The sequence below is a fragment of the Mobula birostris genome, chromosome 13, assembly GCF_030028105.1.
Source record: "Mobula birostris isolate sMobBir1 chromosome 13, sMobBir1.hap1, whole genome shotgun sequence".
NCBI classification, from domain to species: Eukaryota; Metazoa; Chordata; class Chondrichthyes; order Myliobatiformes; family Myliobatidae; genus Mobula; species Mobula birostris.
Window position 1 is genome coordinate 21,951,175 of NC_092382.1, and position 17,845 is coordinate 21,969,019.

General features: G+C 42.0%; 2 protein-coding genes across 2 annotated transcripts in view; one reads left to right on the forward strand and one right to left on the reverse strand.

The window, feature by feature from the left end:
- LOC140208536 (uncharacterized) overlaps positions 1-17,845 on the reverse strand; it is a 541,825-nt gene that overhangs the window by 280,252 nt on the left and 243,728 nt on the right. The window lies entirely within an intron of this gene.
- Positions 299-10,742, forward strand: LOC140207842 (uncharacterized). Its single transcript, XM_072276396.1, has 3 exons — positions 299-1,420; positions 7,449-8,783; positions 10,716-10,742. The coding sequence occupies exons 2-3, from the start codon at positions 7,857-7,859 to the stop codon at positions 10,740-10,742; spliced, it is 954 nt and encodes a 317-aa protein (XP_072132497.1). The 5' UTR covers positions 299-1,420; positions 7,449-7,856.

Sequence of the window (17,845 nt, forward strand, 5' to 3'; positions counted from 1 at the left end):
CTTCAGAAGTGAAGTTTGAAGGTGTAGAGTTTGTATGTGCCTGCCAAAATAAAAGTTGAAGGGTAACTGGTGCAGGGAAACTTGGTTTTCAAGCGATATTGAGGCCCGGGATATTTTGTTCCTCTGTTGTGGTACAACCAAGGCTCAGGACTACAGTATCATAATTCCACGCCCTGAGCTCATTTGACATTTTTTTTTGTCGTCTTCTGTTGGTTTCTAAAAGCTTCCCAATAGTTTTTGTTCTGTTTTTGCCCTTTCTTTGGCTTTTATGTTGGCTGTGGCTTCTCATTTCAGCCACGGTTGTGTCCTTCTGCCTTTCCAATGCTTCCACTTCTTTGGGATGTATCGATCACTCAGCTCCCGAACTCCTCCCATTGCTGCTCCGTTGTCACTCCTACCTTTTCCCTTCCAAACATGTTTATCCAGCTTCTCTGTCATAGAAACATGGAGAGGTTCAGTACACAAACAGGCTATTTGGCCCATCTGGTCAATGCTGAAATAGCATTTAAGCTGTCTAATGCAACTACCTGCACCGGGACCATTGCCCTTGTTACGTAACTGGCAACAATGAATATCAATCGAGACAGGTTATATAAAAACAACCAAACATTTATTAAACAGAGATAAGCAATATAAAAACAAACAAAAACCTTAACTGAAAGTTAACCGCTATGCAGCCGTTCAACAAATCATCACTCAGCACTGGTTCTTAAAGCGTTAAATGCGAAAATAGTTCTTAAAACGGTAAAGTCAAATACGGTTCTTAAAATGGTAAATTCTAAAGTCCGACAGATTTATACATTCAATTGGGAGAGACTTCTCTGGAGAAGGATTTCTTCATTGACACGACTTTCCAGTTTGTTCTGACCAAAGGATTCACGATGCAGGAAATAAACGGCTTAAGACAACTGACCGTCAATTCTAGAGAGCACCTTGCATGAACTACCTTGCTCTTTTGGTATGAGTTATCTTTGATGCAGGTCGCTACTCCTTCAACGAAGACTCAATAAGGTCGATCCTTTATTAAACTGCCGAACATTCCCAACTTCTCTTAATCCTTCGTATCCTGTATTTCGATGAAGTTTTCACTCTCCAGTACTGCTGGAAAAAGGTACATCAGTGCATCTAGCAAAAATTGCCAATCCAGCTCTGTTGTACCTTGCAACAGAAAGTAACACTCCTTTTTAAAAATGAAACTGTGTCATAAAAACAAATATGCAACAGAGACGGAGACACAGACGCACGTTCTAGCTGGAAAACTAAAAACTAAAATCTAACTGCGTCAACTGAGGTCTTCCCTTATATACCCGTGGTGCACGTGTCCCCATGTGACCTCACATCAGCGGGAAAATTACATCAGGTGACCTCCAGAAGACCATTACATCATTCTCACAAAAAAAGAATCACAGATCTCCTTGAGGTATGTAACACCTTCCTCCAAAATAAACATATTGGTCTCTCAAAGAACAAAATTTTAACAATTAACAATTTATACAAAGGTATAAAACTTACAACATACACAATATATACAGTCTTATCTTTCAGCACTTTACAAACTAATATACAGTAGGAGTGTTACAAATTTTAAAATACCACTCCATAAAAACAATTTTTCATTGTACATTTAACATCTAGATAAACGATCAGTGATCACAATGTCTTTACCCTTAATATGAGTGATCAGAATATTGTACTCCTGTAACATTGAACTGTGTTACTAAATTGAAGTTTAATTTCCTTAACCCTTTTCCTTAACGGTCACAGTGGCCTGACCAAATTCACTGTTAGCTAAGTTAATAGTTAAGTTAGCTTTTGAAAGTCTGTCAAATAATTTCCCCACCGCAGTAATATGTGCTTTCCACGTATTATTTCCTGTAACTAAATCATCAATATAGGCATCTGTATCTTTTAATCCCTGAATCATGCTATTAATCATCCTCTGAAATGTACCTGGTGCATTCTTCATCCCAAATGGAAGAACATTATATTCATATAACCCAGATGGGGTTACCAATACTGAAATCTCTCTACCTCTATCTGTCAATGGAACACACCAATAAGCTCTTAACAAATCAATCTTTGTAAGGAATTTGGCTTGTCCAACTTTATCCACACAATCATCTACCCTAGGGATTGGATATGCATCAGTTTTTGTCACAGCATTCACCTTCCTGTAATCTGTACAAAACCTAATACTATTATCTGGCTTAGGCACCATAATGCACAGTGAACTCCAATTCAAATTAGAGTGTCTAATAATATCATTCTCTAACATATACTTAATTTCTTATTTGGCAAGTTCACATTTTTCCCTGTTCATTCGATACGGATGTTGTTTTATGGGTTTTGCATCTCAACATCTACATCAACTGTAGCTACAGTGGCTGTTCTAGGAACATCTGGAAATAAATCTCTGTATTTAAAAATTAACTGTTTCATCTGCTGTCTCTGCTCTGGCTGTAAATAAGCTAATTTTCCATAAATATTTTCTAGAATTTTTGAATTTGGTAACGTGGCTGAAATAATGTTGAGTTTAAAATGAGTTTCAGATGAATCATCCCTTAAGGTTTTATCAAGATCAGACTCATTATTGATCACAATAGTCATAGCAGCAGTCTCTCTCTTAATATGGTTTTATCATATTTATATGACACAGCTGTGTTGTCTTTCTCCGATCTGGGGTTTTTATCACGTAATCTACATCATTTACCTTAGACTTAATCTCATAAGGACCATGAAATTTAGCTTGTAATGGGTTCGTTTGCACTGGGAAAAGAACCAACACCTTATCTCCAGGCTTAAATGACCTCATCCTAGCTTCCTTATCATACCAAGTCTTCATCTTCTCTTGAGCTAATTTAAAATTTCCTTTGCCAAGCTACAAGCTTTATATAATCTTTCTTTAAATTAAAAAAAAACATAATCTAGCAAACTAGTGTGTACCTCTTTATTAATCCACTGTTCTTTCAACAAGGCCAAAGGTCCTCAAACTCTATGCCCAACCACAAGTTCAAAAGGACTAAAACCTAATGATTCCTGTACTGCCTCTCATACTGCAAAAAGTAGTAAATGTATACCTTCATTCCAGTCTTTTTCATTTTCCACACAATATGTCCTAATCATAGTTTTTAATGTAGAATGAAATCTCTCCAAGGCTCCTTGTGATTTTGGATGATAGGCTGATGAGATAATCTGTTTTGCTCCCAGTTTATAAACTATTTGCTGAAACAATCCAGACATACAATGACTACCTTGATCCGGTTGTATTTCCTTAGGCAACCCAAAATAAGTAAAAAAAACTATAAGACCCTTTGTCACAGTTTTGGCTGTTATATTCCTAAGAGGTACTGCCTCTGGAAACCTAGACGCTGTGCACATAATAGTTAACAAATATTGATGTCCAGGTTTAGTTTTTGGCAAAGGACCTACACAGTCTACAATGATTTTTGAGAACGGCTCACCAAGTACTGGAATTGGTTGCAGTGGGGCCACTGGAGTAACCTGATTAGGTTTACCCACAATTTGACATGTATGGGACGTTCTGCAAAATGTCGCTACACCTTGTCTTAAACTAGGCCAATAAAAATGTTTAGAAACTTTGTTCATAGTTTTCTTTACACCTAGATGACCACCCAAAGGAATACTATGAGCCATAGTTAAAACCTCATTTCGATAAACTTTAGGAACTACTACCCGATGATTAACCTCCCATTCCTCACTAGCAGGAATTGTAGGTGCTCTCCACTTTCTCATTAATAGTCCCTTTTCAAAATAATATCCCACTGGTACTTTTTCAATTTCACTATCTGAAAGAGCTTGTTCTTCTGCTATCATCTCCTTCCGAGATAAAGACAAATCTTCCTGGTCAGACTTACCACCAAAATCCTGATCAAATAACGTAGGTAAGAAAGTTTCTGATACATCCTCAAAATTCGAATCTTGAGTTGAACTGTCATGGGTAACAACCTCATCCTGTACATCAGTCTTTTTAGCCATAGCTCTTGTTACAACACAGGAAGAATCTGTGTTAGATTCCCTCTGTGGTTCCTCAGAATTTGAATTTATTTTCAAATGCACTTCAGGAAAAACTTGTCCACATGCTAAATCATTCCATAACAAAAGAGAAACATCATTCACAGTTAAACTGGATTGTAGCCCTACTTTAACAATCCCTGTAACTAATCCTGACCTTAAATTTACTCTATGCAAATGTCCTGGCATGAGGGCACTCCCAACTCCTCTTATATAATTTACCTCACAATGTCAGACTTTAGTCAGACTTCGGACTTCAGATTTTAGCACACTGTCTAATATTAGTGATTGAGAAGCTCCAGTATCTCTAAGTATTCTTATTGGTACTGAATTAGATCCTTCTTTCAAGGATACAAATCCTTCTGTTATAAAAGTTTCATATCCCCTCTTAACTTGGTCAGACTCTGACACATCTTCATTAATGTTTTCTAAACCCTGTGAATTTAAAGGTGTTTCAATATGCTGCACACAAGCATCTGGGTCGGCTTCTTTCTCTTTCTTTTTCAATCAAAAGCAATTAGCTATTACATGTCCAGGTTTCTTACAATAATTACAAATAATACCAAAAATGTCTTTCCTTCACATGTCTCCCTTCATCCTTACTTTTCTCACTCACTTCAGGTTTAATTTCTGGTTTACATTGACTCTCTGTGCTATTTTTCCTTTTAAAAATTTTACCTGCAGAAAATTTATTCTTATGAATTAAAGCATATTCATCAGCTAATTTAGCAATCTCCTGCAATGTAGCAGTGTCCCTTTCATTTAAGTATGTTCTCACTTCAACAGGAATGCTTCTTTTAAATTCCTCCAGTAAAATCAACTCTTTTAATGTATTAAACTCCCCATTCACATTTTTAGAGGAAACCCATCTCTCAAAACACATAGATTTCTCATAGGCAAATTCTACATAAGTTTTTTCCACAGATTTCTTCAAATTTCTGTATCTTTCTCTATACGCTTCCGGAACCAACTCATATGCCTTTAATATATGCTGTTTAACAGTATCATAATCCAGTGCTTGCTCAGCATTTAAAGCTGTATAAACTTGTTGTGCCTTGCCTTTAATTACACTTTGTAACATCACGCGGCCATTGCTCTTTCGGCCACTTTAAACTCAGTGCATCGGTTTTGAAATGCTGGAAATATTTGTCCACTTCAGCTTCATTAAATGGAGGAGCCAAAATAACCTCACGACTAGCAATAAACTGTTTCTTAGAACCAGAAGACTGATTTCCCATCCTTAATTTCTCCATCTCAAACTCAAATTTCCTCCGGTTTTCAGCTTCCCTTTCTTCAAATGCCCTTTTTTAATTAGCCTCTCTTTTGGCCATTTCCACTTTAAATCTTTCAAACGTCAACTGTTCAAGGTGCAACTGCATTTCCAGATTAGTCATTGGAAACCTATCTAACACCTCATCATCAAAAGTTTTCAAATTAATATAATGCTCAGCGATTTTCTTTGTATTAAAGCCTTTGTGGTATTCTTTGTAATTCCTTTAATATCCAACCTCCTCGCAATCTCCAATACCTCAGGTTTTTTTGCATTCACTAAAGACACCGAGTCAGGCATGTCCATAAACTCGTTAATATTCATTGTTGCCGAATACCACTCACACACCAATCCAACTCAAAAAAATCGGGTATTTTCCTTTTCCAAATCAGAATGGCAATTATCAGCACTTAACCTCAAAATCGGAACATCTCCTGGCTGAGCCCCCACAAATTATGTTATGTAACCAGCAACAATGAATATCAATCGAGACAGGTTATAGGAAAACAACCAAACATTTATTAAACACGGATAAACAATATAAAAACAAACAAAAACCTTAACCGGAAGTTATGCAGCCGTTCAACAAATCGTCACTTGGCACTGGTTCTTAAAGCGTTAAATGTGAAAACAGTACATAAAGTGGTAAAGTCAAATACGGTTCTTAAAATGGTAAATTCGAAAGTCCAACAGATTTATACATTCAATTGGGAGAGACTTCTCTGGAGAAGGACTTCTTCATTGACACGACTTTCCTGTTTGTTCTGACCAAAGGATTCATGATGCAGGAAATAAACGGCTTAAAACAACAGACCATAAATTCTAGAGAGCACCTTGCATGAACTACCTTGCTCTTTTGGTATGAGTTATCTTCGATGCAGGTCGCTACTCCTTCAACAAAGACTCAATAAGGTCGATCATTTATTAAGCTGCCAAACATTCCTGATTTCTCTTAGTCCTTCGGGTCCTGTACTTCGAAAAAGTCTTCACTCTCCAATACTGCTGGAAAAAGGTACATCAACACATCTAGCAAAAATTTCCAGTCCAGCACTATTGTACCTTCAAACAGAACGTAACATGCCGTTTTAAAAATGAAACTGCGTCATAAAAACAAATACGCAATAGAAACGGAGACACAGACGCACGTTCTAGCTGGAAAACTAAAAACTAAAAACTAACTGCGTCATCTGAGGTCTTCCCTTATATACCCATGGTGAAAATGTCCTCACGTGACCTCACATCGGCGGGAAAATTACATCAGGTGACCTCCAAAAGAGCATTACATTGTTCTCACAAAAAAAATCACATCTCCTTGAGGTATGTAACACCCTCCATACCCCTACCATCCAGGCTCCCATCCGAACTTCTTTTAAATGGTGAAACCGAGCTCACATTCACCACTTGTGCTGGCATCTCATTCCACACTCTCACAACCATTTCAATAAAGAGATTTTCCAAATGTTCCCATTAAATTTTCACCTTCCCCACTTACCCATGACCTCTGGTCATCATCCCACCCAACCTCAGTGGAAAAAGCTGCTTGCAATTACCCTATCTATACCGTCATAATTTTGTACACTTTTAACAAATCCTCAAGGCAATGTATAATTTCCTTGTTTATGTTTAGAGCCTTTTTTAGGTGTATAAAATGATGAGGGGCATTGATCGTGTGGATCGCCAGAGGTTTTTTCCTAGGGCTGAAATGGCTAACACGAGGGGGTATAGTTTTAAGGTGCTTTGAAATAGATACCGAGGGGATGACAGGGGTAAGTTTTTTACACAGAGAGTGCTGGGTGCGTGGAATGCACTGCCAGCTATTTGTGTGAGAGTGTTTCAGTTCCTACCAGTCATCCATGCAGCTCAGTGGGAACAGGGAATAATACGAATAGACAGAGTCAAACTGAGCCAGGTCACAGATTGGAGATGGCAGAAATTCCCATTGTTATCGAGACAGGAACAGTATCAGAGAATATGTTGGTCATTCTAGATACCAGCACTGTGCCCAGTTAGAAGATGATTTCTCTCTCGAACTTGGATTGAACCTCACTGTAATAGTGTGATGCCAGATCACACCTTGACAACTCAAGTGATCTCATCTGAAATACTGTCTTACACCCATTGATGGATTTTGTAAATATTTTTACAGGTTAAAAATGACAAGGAATTTGTCTATGGGAATCTCGAACACAGCAAGCCAGTTTTGCTGTCTCTAGCCGGATATTTAAGAAGTGGAGCAAGGGATTCACTTGATCATCCTTTGTGCTCGGACTGTGACGAGGGATTCACTCGATCATCTGACAGACTGGCACGCCCGTCATTTTACACAAGGACCTACACGTTCACCTGCTCAGTCAGTGGGAATGGATTCAGTCGGTCATCTCAACTGAAGGTACATCAGCAAGTTCACACTGGGACAAGGCCATTCACCTGTTCTGTGTGTGAGAAGGGATTCAGTCGGTCATCCCACCTGTGGACACACCAGTCGGTTCACCCTGGGCAGAGGCTGGTCAGCTGCTGAATTTGTGGGGAAGAATACACTCGGTCATCTGACCTAATGGCTCACCAGCAAGTTCACACTAGGGAGAGGTTGTACACCTGCTCGGACTGTGGGAAGGGATTTACTAAATCATCTCACCTACTGAGGCACCAGTCAGTACACACTGGGGAGAGGCCATTCACCTGCTCCGACTGTGGGAAGGGATTCACTTTGTCATCCCAACTGAAGGTACATCAGCGAGTTCACACTGGGGAGAGGCCGTTCACCTGCTCCGACTGTGGGAAGGGATTCACTTTGTCATCCCAATTGAAGGTACATCAGCGAGTTCACACTGGGGAGAGGCCGTTCACCTGCCCAGACTGTGGGAAGAGATTCACTCGGTCATCTCATCTACAGAGACACCAGCGAATTCACACTGGGGAGAGGCCATTCACCTGCACAGTGTGTGGGAAGCGATTCACTCGGCCATCCCACCTACAAGCACACTGGTCTGTTCACACTGGGGAGAGGCCGTTCACCTGCTCAATGTGTGGGAATAGATTCACTTGCTCATCCCACATGAAGGTACATCAGCGAGTTCACACCGGGGAGAGGCCGTTTATCTGCTCAGACTGCGGGAAGGGATTCACTTGCTCATACCAACTGAAGGTGCATCAGCTAGTTCATACTGGAGAGAGGCCATTCACCTGCTCAGACTGTGGGAAGGGATTCACTTGCTCATCCCAACTGAAGGTACATCAGCGAGTTCACACTGGGGAGAGGCCATTCACTTGCTCAGTGTGTGGGAAGGGATTCACTCGATCATCCCACCTGCAAGTACACTCGTCTGTTCACACTGGAGAGAGACCGTTCACCTGCTCAAACTGTGGGAAAGGATTCACTCAGTCATCTGAACTGAAGGTACATCAGCGAGTTCACACTGGAGAGCGGCCGTTTACCTGCTCAGACTGTGGGAAGGGATTCACTTCGTCATCCCAACTGAAGGTACATCAGCGAGTTCACACTGGAGAGAGGCCATTCACCTGCTCCGACTGTGGGAAGGGATTCACTTTGTCATCCCAACTGAAGGTACATCAGCGAGTTCACACTGGGGAGAGGCCGTTCACCTGCTCCGACTGTGGGAAGGGATTCACTTTGTCATCCCAATTGAAGGTACATCAGCGAGTTCACACTGGGGAGAGGCCGTTCACCTGCCCAGACTGTGGGAAGAGATTCACTCGGTCATCTCATCTACAGAGACACCAGCGAATTCACACTGGGGAGAGGCCATTCACCTGCACAGTGTGTGGGAAGCGATTCACTCGGCCATCCCACCTACAAGCACACTGGTCTGTTCACACTGGGGAGAGGCCGTTCACCTGCTCAATGTGTGGGAATAGATTCACTTGCTCATCCCACCTGAAGGTACATCAGCGAGTTCACACTGGGAAGAGGCCGTTTATCTGCTCAGACTGCGGGAAGGGATTCACTTGCTCATACCAACTGAAGGTACATCAGCTAGTTCATACTGGAGAGAGGCCATTCACCTGCTCAGTGTGTGGGAAGGGATTCACTCGATCATCCCACCTGCAAGTACACTCGTCTGTTCACACTGGAGAGAGACCGTTCACCTGCTCAAACTGTGGGAAAGGATTCACTCAGTCATCTGAACTGAAGGTACATCAGCGAGTTCACACTGGAGAGCGGCCGTTCACCTGCTCAGACTGTGGGAAGGGATTCACTTCGTCATCTCAACTGAAGGTACATCAGCGAGTTCACACTGGAGAGAGGCCGTTCACCTGCTCAGACTGTGGGAAAGAATTCATTTGCTCATCCAAACTGAAGGTACATCAGCGAGTTCACACTGGGGAGAGGCCATTCACCTGCTCAGTGTGTGGGAAGGGATTCACTTGCTCATCCCAACTGATGGTACATCAGCGAGTTCACACTGGGGAGAGGCCGTTCACCTGCTCAAACTGCGGGAAGGGATTCACTCAGTCATCTGAACTGAAGGTACACCAGCGAGTTCACACCGGGGAACGGCCGTTCACCTGCTCGAACTGCGGGAAGGGATTCAGTCAGTCATCTGAACTGAAGGTACACCAGCGAGTTCATACTGGAGAGCAGCCATTCACCTGCTCAGAGTGTGGGAAGGGATTCACTTGCTCATCCCAACTGAAGGCACATAGGCGAGTTCACACTGGGGAGAGGCCGTTCACCTGCTTGCACTGTGGGAAGGGATTTACTTCCTCATCCCAACTGAAGGTACATCAGCGAGTTCACACTGGGGAGAGGCCGTTCACCTGCTCAGACTGTGGGAAGGGATTCACTCAGTCATCCGCCCTAATGGCACACCAGCGAGTTCACAGTGGGGAGCGGCCGTACACCTGCTCTGTCTGTGGGAAGGGATTCACTCAGTCATGCACCCTACAGAGACACGAGCGAGTTCACAGTGGGGAGCGGCCGTTCACCTGCTCAGATTGTGGGAAAGGATTTACTCAGGCATCCGAACTACAGGCACACCGGTCAGTTCATACTGGGGAGTGGCCGTTCACCTGCTCAGTCTGTGGGAAGGGATTCACTTGGTCAACTGAACTACAGGCACACCAGTCAGTTCATACTGGGGAGAGGCCGTTCACCTGCTCAGTCTGTGGGAAGGGATTCACTAAGTCATATCAACTGAAGGTACATCAGCACGTTCACACTGGAGAGAGGCCGTTCACCTGCTCAGACTGTGGAAAAGGATTCACTTCGTCATCTCAACTACTGATGCACCAGCGAGTTCACACTGGAGAGAGGCCGTTCACCTGCCGAGACTGTGGGAAGGGATTCACTCGGTCATCTCATCTACAGAGACACCAGCGTGTTCACACAGGGGAGAGGCCATTCAGCTGCTCAGTGTGTGGGAAGGGATTCACTCGGTCATCGAATCTACAGAAACACCAGCGAGTTCACACCGAGTAGAGGTCGATCAGCTGCTCAGACTTTGGGAGGAGATTCTCTGAGCACTCTGCACCGAATGTGCATCATTGGGTTGACAGTGGGGAGAGGCCGTTCGACAGCTGTGAATGTGGGAAGCGATTCACTCAGTATTCTAACCTGATGTAACTCTCACTTTGACTGGCAGCTTAATATAGGGGGTGATAGCCCCCCCCCCAGCCCGGCCAGTCTTAAGAAATCTTGTTTGGGTGGATGCTGCTTGATGTGTTCCCTGTTACAAATCAGTACCCTGAGAAAACAAACGGTACATAATCTGTGATTAAACGTTTGGGCTTTATAGTTTCTTACTTTGACTATAGAACGAGTAAAAAAAATAATGAAGAAGAAAGGCCCAATCTCTCCATTCATGTCTTCTCATCGCTCCCCGGCAAAAGACTGCAAAAATCTCTCTTCCAGACTCCCAAGAAAGAACAACATTTCTCTCATTGGATAGCCCTGCGTTCCAAAACCCTGTTGTCTCTAGTCGTAACCTAAACATTGCTGCTACAGAGAAGCCGTTACCTCAGCAGTGATGCATTGCAGAGAGGCCATTCCATTAGCAGTGAAACCTCACAGCATGTTACACTTGTGACATAGTACTGGAATGTTTCAATAAGCTGCTTGCTGGATATTTGTCCATCACCGTTGCTGAATGCAATTTTGAGAGTGACTGTTGGTGCTGAACTCTGCAATTATTGCTGCTGCTCACCACACCCAGTCTGCACCCTGGTCACTGAGCATGGGAGGAGTTTCTTCTGCTGCATATTCACCTTTATTGGGACTGGAGTTTTATATGGACTGGAGTGGAGAGCGGCCAGTGAAGGAGTGGAGCTTTGAGGCTTTGGCTCGAGAGGTTCTGGCAGTTGGATTGTGCAATCATGTCAATCAAAATTTGAACAGCTCAGAATGCAGCTGATTGGGCAATCAAGGTCAGGGGACCAAGCAATTTGATTGGGCAATTGTAAATTGAGAAGCTCAACAAACAAGTAAAAAGAGGGGTAGCTGAAGCGGAGCGGCCAGTGAGTGAGTGGGCCAGTGAAGGAGTGGAGCTTTGAGGCTTTGGTTCGAGAGGTTTCGGCGAGAAGAGGCAGAGGACGAGCTTGCTCCCAGTAAGGTAAGGCTGGGTATGTTTCTTTAATTATTTTGATTAACTTAGGAGTTGGTAATGGAGGCAGTAGATAGGACAGTCCAGTGCTCTGATTGTAGGATGTGGGAAGTGAGGGACAGCACAATTGTCTCTGATGACTAAACCTCAGGGATCTGTACTAGGTCCAATGTTGTTTGTCATATATATTAATGATCTGGATGATGGGGTGGTAAATTGGATGAGTAAGTATTAGATGATACTGAGATAGGTGGAGTTGTGGATAATGAAGAATATTTTCAAAGCTTGCAGACAGGATTTAGACCACTTAGAAGAGTGGGCTGAAAGATGGCAGAAGGAGTTTAATGCTGATAAATGTGAGGTGCTGCATTTTGGTAGGAGTGATCAAAATAGGGCATACATGGTAAATGGTAGGGCATTGAAGAATGCAGTAGAACAGAGGGATCTAGGAGTAATGGTGCATAGTTCCCTGAAGGTGGAGTCTCGTTTGGATAGGGTGGTGAAGAAAGCTTTTGGTATGCTGGCCTTTATAAATCAGAGCATTGAGTATAGGAGTTGGGATGTAATGTTGAAATTGTACAAGGCATTGGTAAGGCCAAATTTGGAGTATTGTATACAGTTCTGATCACTGAATTATAGGAAAGATGTCAATAAAATTGAGAGAGTACAGAGGAGATTTACTAAAATGTTGCCTGGATTTCATCTCCTAAGTTACAGCAAAAGGTTGAACAAATTAGGTCTTTATTCTTTGGAGCGTAAGAATATTGGGAGTTAGGAAAAAAGTTAAAAAGCAGGATCTCAAGGGTGGTAATCTCAGGATTGCTGCCTGTGCCACGAGACAGAGAGGGTAGGAACAGGAAGTCATGGCAGTTGAATGCGTGGCTGAAGAGTTGGTGCAGGGGGCAGGGGTTCAGATTTCTGGAGCATTGGGATCTCTTCTGGGGAAGGTCTGACCTGTACAACAAGGACGGGCTGCACCTGAACTGGAAAGGAACCAATATCCTGGTGGGCAGGTTTGCTGGAGCTGTTGGGGAGGGTTTAAACTAGTTTGTCAGGGGGGTGGGAATCAGAATGTGAGTGCAGAGATGAGGGTAGAAGGACAAGGGCATGATGCTATGTGTTCTGAGTTGCTGAGGAAGGGCAGGCAGGGGACAAAACATACATGTAGCCAGTTCGAGGGGTTGAAGTGTGTCTATTTCAATGCCAGGAGTATTAGGAATAAAGGGGATGAACTTAGAAAATGGATCAGTACGTGGAACTACGATGTTGTGGCCGTTACTGAAACTTGGCTGGAGGAAGGGCAGGATTGGCTGATGCAGGTACCGGGGTTTAGGTGTTTTAAAAGGAATAGGATGGGAGGTAGAAAAGGGGGGGAGTAGCATTACTGATCAGGGATAGTATCACAGCTGTAGGAAGGGAGGTCGCTGCAGAGGGGGTGTCCACTGAGTCGGTGTGGGTGGAAGTCACAAATAGGAAGGGATCAATCACTGTGCCGGGAGTGGTCTATAGGCCCCCAAATAGCCCTCGGGACATCGAGGAGCAGATAAGCAGGCAGATTTTAGAATGGTGCAGGAAATACAGGGTTGTAGTTATGGGTGATTTCAACTTCCCTCATATTGACTGGCACCTCCTGACTGCAAGGGGGATAGATGGGGCTGAATTTGTCAGGTGTGTTCAAGAAGGATTCCTGACACAGTATGTGGACCGTTCGACGAGAGGAGAGGCCATACTGGATCTAGTTCTGGGTAATGAACCTGGTCAGGTGGCAGACATCTTGGTGGGGGAGCATTTTGGTGAGAGTGACCACAACTCCCTTAGCTTCAGCATAGCTATGGAAAAGGATAAAAACAGACAAAATGGGAAAGTGCTTAACTGGAGAAGGGCTAACTATGAATGGATGAGGCAGGAACTAGCGAGAGTAAATTGGAAACAGGTGTTGAAAGGTGAAAGCACAGAAGTAATGTGGAGGAAGTTTAGGGACCACTTGTGCTGGGTTCAGGATAGGTTTGTCCCACTGAGGCAAGGAAAAAATGGTCGGAAAAGGGAACCGTGGCTGACGAAACACGCGAGGCAACTCGTCAAGTGGAAGAAGGAAGCAGATGTTAGATATAAGAAGCAGTCAGAGCCCTGTTGGCCGCTTTTCGATTGCTCCTACCTTGTTTACTTAATTGTCTCCTACCAGTCTTTTTTTTTTGAAACCTTATTATAAAACTTCAATACTGCTTTACTGTGGCTGGGAAAAGAACCAAAGCGTTTGCAAAAGAAAGAGAAACAGAAGATGAATCCGCAGTCACTTTGGATTCAATCAGTGACTTCCTTAAACGGCAAAAGTAGGAATTCTGTGAAGAGTTTCAACGGCTTAACAGCAAATTGGATACAATTCAGCGAACTTTATTTGAGCATGAGAACCAAATTCAGGAGAATACTGCGAAGCTAATGATACTTGAAGAGGACACTGAAGATACAATTAAACTCTGCAAAGAGTTATCTTTATCCAATGATAAAATGCTGAGAAGGATCATCAGTCTCGAAAATAAAAATAGGAGAAATAACTTGCGAATCCTGGGTCTTGAAGAATCAATTGAATGCGCTGACCCTACGAAGTTTTTTGCAAACTTTCTGAAGCAGATTTTCCCTGCTTTATTCACATCTGAGCTGAAGCTCGATCGAGCTTCTCGCTCTCTGACTTTGAAGCCATTGTCCTTGGTGGCGAAACCCAGATCGATCAGACTAGTCTTTCATGAATTTCGTATGAAGGACCTTTTAATTCACCATACCCGGAGACAAGGAATGATCGATTTCCAAAATTGCAAGGTTAGATTTGTGGAAGACTATTCACCTGAAGTTTTGGCTGATCGCATGAAATATAAAGAAGTTATGTCGGAATTTTATAATAAAGGGTATAAACCATCTCTTCAGTTCCCCGCACGTCTGAGTATTGTTTTGAAGAACGGATTGCGAAAAAGAATAAATTCAGTTGAAGATGCAAAAGAGTTTCTGAAGGATGAATTCTAAAACTGTTATACTTCTTATTTGATCAAGTTTTTTTCTTCTGTTAATATGAATTTGAAATAAGGTTACGTTTTGGCTGTTCATATATTGTCTTTTGTCATATATTTTTTGATACTACTTTATTTTATCCCTTTTTGAGGCTTTCTTTTAATACAGCTTTCTTTGAATTTGTTTAAATTGATCCTTTCACATTTTCAAATACTAAGTTGTTTTACTTTTTATGTTGTGTGTTGGTAGGGACATAATGACATCGCAGGACTGGAGTTCTTTCTGTCAACAGGATTTTTTGGGGCCGGTACTTAGTTCTTAGCTCACTGACTGTCTATTGGTCAGCTTTCTCGCTTTGGGTAGGGGAGGGGGTAGGGCCTATTTCTCTCTGGGAGCTGTGTTGGGTTGAATATATGATTGTTTGTTTCAATACCTTACTTTACGGTTTGCTTTCTAGTTTTAATAACTTATGGCCAGATCTTTTAATTACATGTTGATTGGTATTTAAAATGGTTCGAAATATTCACCTGTTTAGTTTGAATGTGAAAGGGTGAATCACCCCACCAAAAGGAACAAAGTGTTTGCTTATATTAAGAAAATGAAAGCACCCATTATTTTTTTTTACAAGAAACACACATACACAGCTGTGATACCTTACGTTTTTTTTACTGAGTGGAAGAGTAAGGAATTCTACTCTTCGTTTAACGCAAAATCCCGTGGAGTTTCGATTTTTTGTAGATACTACAGTTCCCTTTATTCAGCATAAAGTTGTTTCGGACCCTAATGGTCGTTTTGTTATTGTATCAGGGAGTTTAGACAGTAAGTTGATTGTTTTTGCTCATGTTTATGCCCCCAATGTAGATGATCCAGGATTTTTTGAGCGTCTATTTTCATATTTGCTAGATTTGTGTACTTACGCCCTTGTGATGGGAGGAGATTTTAACTGCTGGTTAGATCCAGTATTTGATCACTCATTTGTTAAACCAGCCACACTTAATAAATCAGCTTTGTTTATCCAATCTTTTCTAACTAAATGTGGTATAGTTGATGCTTGGCGATTTCTTCATCTGACGGACAGGGAGTATTCTTTTTTCTCTCATGTCTATCATTCTTATACCGGGATTGACTTTATTTTTATTGATAGTCAAATGATTCCATTAGTTCGATCAATTGAATATAAAGAGATTGCTATCTCTGACCACTCTCCTGTAATTCTATCTTTAAATCTTCCTGGTCCTATCCCCATGAGTAGATTTTGGCGATTTAATTCAACTCTGTTATCCGATGAGGATTTTTTAAAAAAATTATGGAGAATCAAATTACTCTTTATTTTTGAAGAAAATACGTTGGAAGAGGCGTCTAGCCTGATTATATGGGATACTTTTAAAGCGTACATCCGGTGTCAAATTATTTCTTATACTGCAAACATCATTAGAAAAGCTAACAAAGAAAGAAATGAATTAGCCAATCAGTTAAAGCAACTGGACCATAAATATGCTTCTGTACCTGATCCTGAAACATATAAGAGACGTATTGAAACTAAAACTAAATATGATCTTCTTTTAACATATCCAATTGAAAGCCAACTTTTAAAAGATAGAAGTCAACTTCATATTCACGGAGATAAAACTGGTAAGCTACTGGCTAATCAATTGAAGCCATTTTCAGCCAAGCGGCAAATTAAAGAAATACATAAAATTAATGGGGACGTGACAACTGACCACCTTGAAATTAATGAACTTTTAGAGAATTTTATTCTAAATTGTATAGATCTGACTCTGTTAATGATAATATTGCAATGAATAATTTTTTAGATCAATTAAATATTCCTAATCTTTCATTAGATGATCGTAGGCAATTGGATCAACCTATTTCCCAGGATGAAATTGCTCAGGCTATTTGAGAATTGCATTCTGGGAAATCCCCAGGACCCGGTGGATTCTCTGGAGAATTTTATTAGGCTTTTTCCTCCTTGCTTATACCACATTTATGTTCTACCCTTACAGGAAGGAGGACAACCAGAGTCTTTTTACGGTGCTTCCATTTTGCTCATTCTCAAAAAGAATATGAATCCTACTAAATGCTCTTCGTATAGACCTATCTCTTTACTCAATTTTGATACTAAAATTTTATCTAAAGTGTTGGCTTGAAGATATATCTTGCACATGCACCAGTCGTGCATGCAGCCTGGTACAGCCAATCCGATCTATTCTTCTTACTTTTTAATTTCCGTTATTTTTTGTATTTTTTTTCTCACGGTAACACGTCGAAGCTGCACGCTGTCTAACATGCTGGTAGAGAGAGTTTTCTTTGTGTTTTCTTTAGCACTGGAAATGGTTACATCCCAACATGCGAGACAGAAGCAAGGTCGCATTGTATATTTCACAGACCAGCAAACACCGTCTGGCTTAGCGAACAGAGCGGCGGCCACCCCTGCTGAAATCCGGAGGAAAACACACAGAGGGGGATCACAAAGCAGAGGAAAGAGGACCGGGTCGAGACAACAGAGACTTTTGGAGAAGAGGAGTTCGGTGGGTAATACCATTCCGGCTGACCGGAAGTGCACTGAGAGCAGTAAGCGTAAAGGAGTTCGGTGCTTACTGATCTGGCTAACAACGGATAGTGCAATCCGGGGTATATTATGATTGAGGAACGTGTTTGCAGACTGGATATCGAACTTTTTACTGTTGGACTTCGGCCACATTCCACCGTGATACAACACTTGGCAGCACGGGAGGTCGTACCTGCCTGTGGCCATCGAACATGCAGCTCCTCCCGTGGAGGGTCAGACACCCTGAGCCGATAGACTGGTCCTGGACTTATTTTCCATCTGGCATAGTTTGCATTTTGGTGTTGGATTGTTTGTGGTTTTTGTATTGCTATGTCTACACTCTATTCTTGGTTGGTGCGGCTGTAACGAAACCAAATTTCCCTCGGGATTAATAAAGTATATCTATCTATCTATATCTATATTGATAGGATG

What these genes read in the sequence shown, in the direction of transcription:
- LOC140207842 (XM_072276396.1), top strand. Translation starts at nt 7,857, where the DNA reads ATGGCTCACCAGCAAGTTCACACTAGGGAGAGGTTGTACACCTGCTCG. An exon ending in CTTCGTCATCCCAACTGAAG is followed by an intron (nt 8,784 to 10,715) that starts GTACATCAGCGA and finishes TCGAATCTACAG; the next exon opens with AAACACCAGCGAGTTCACAC.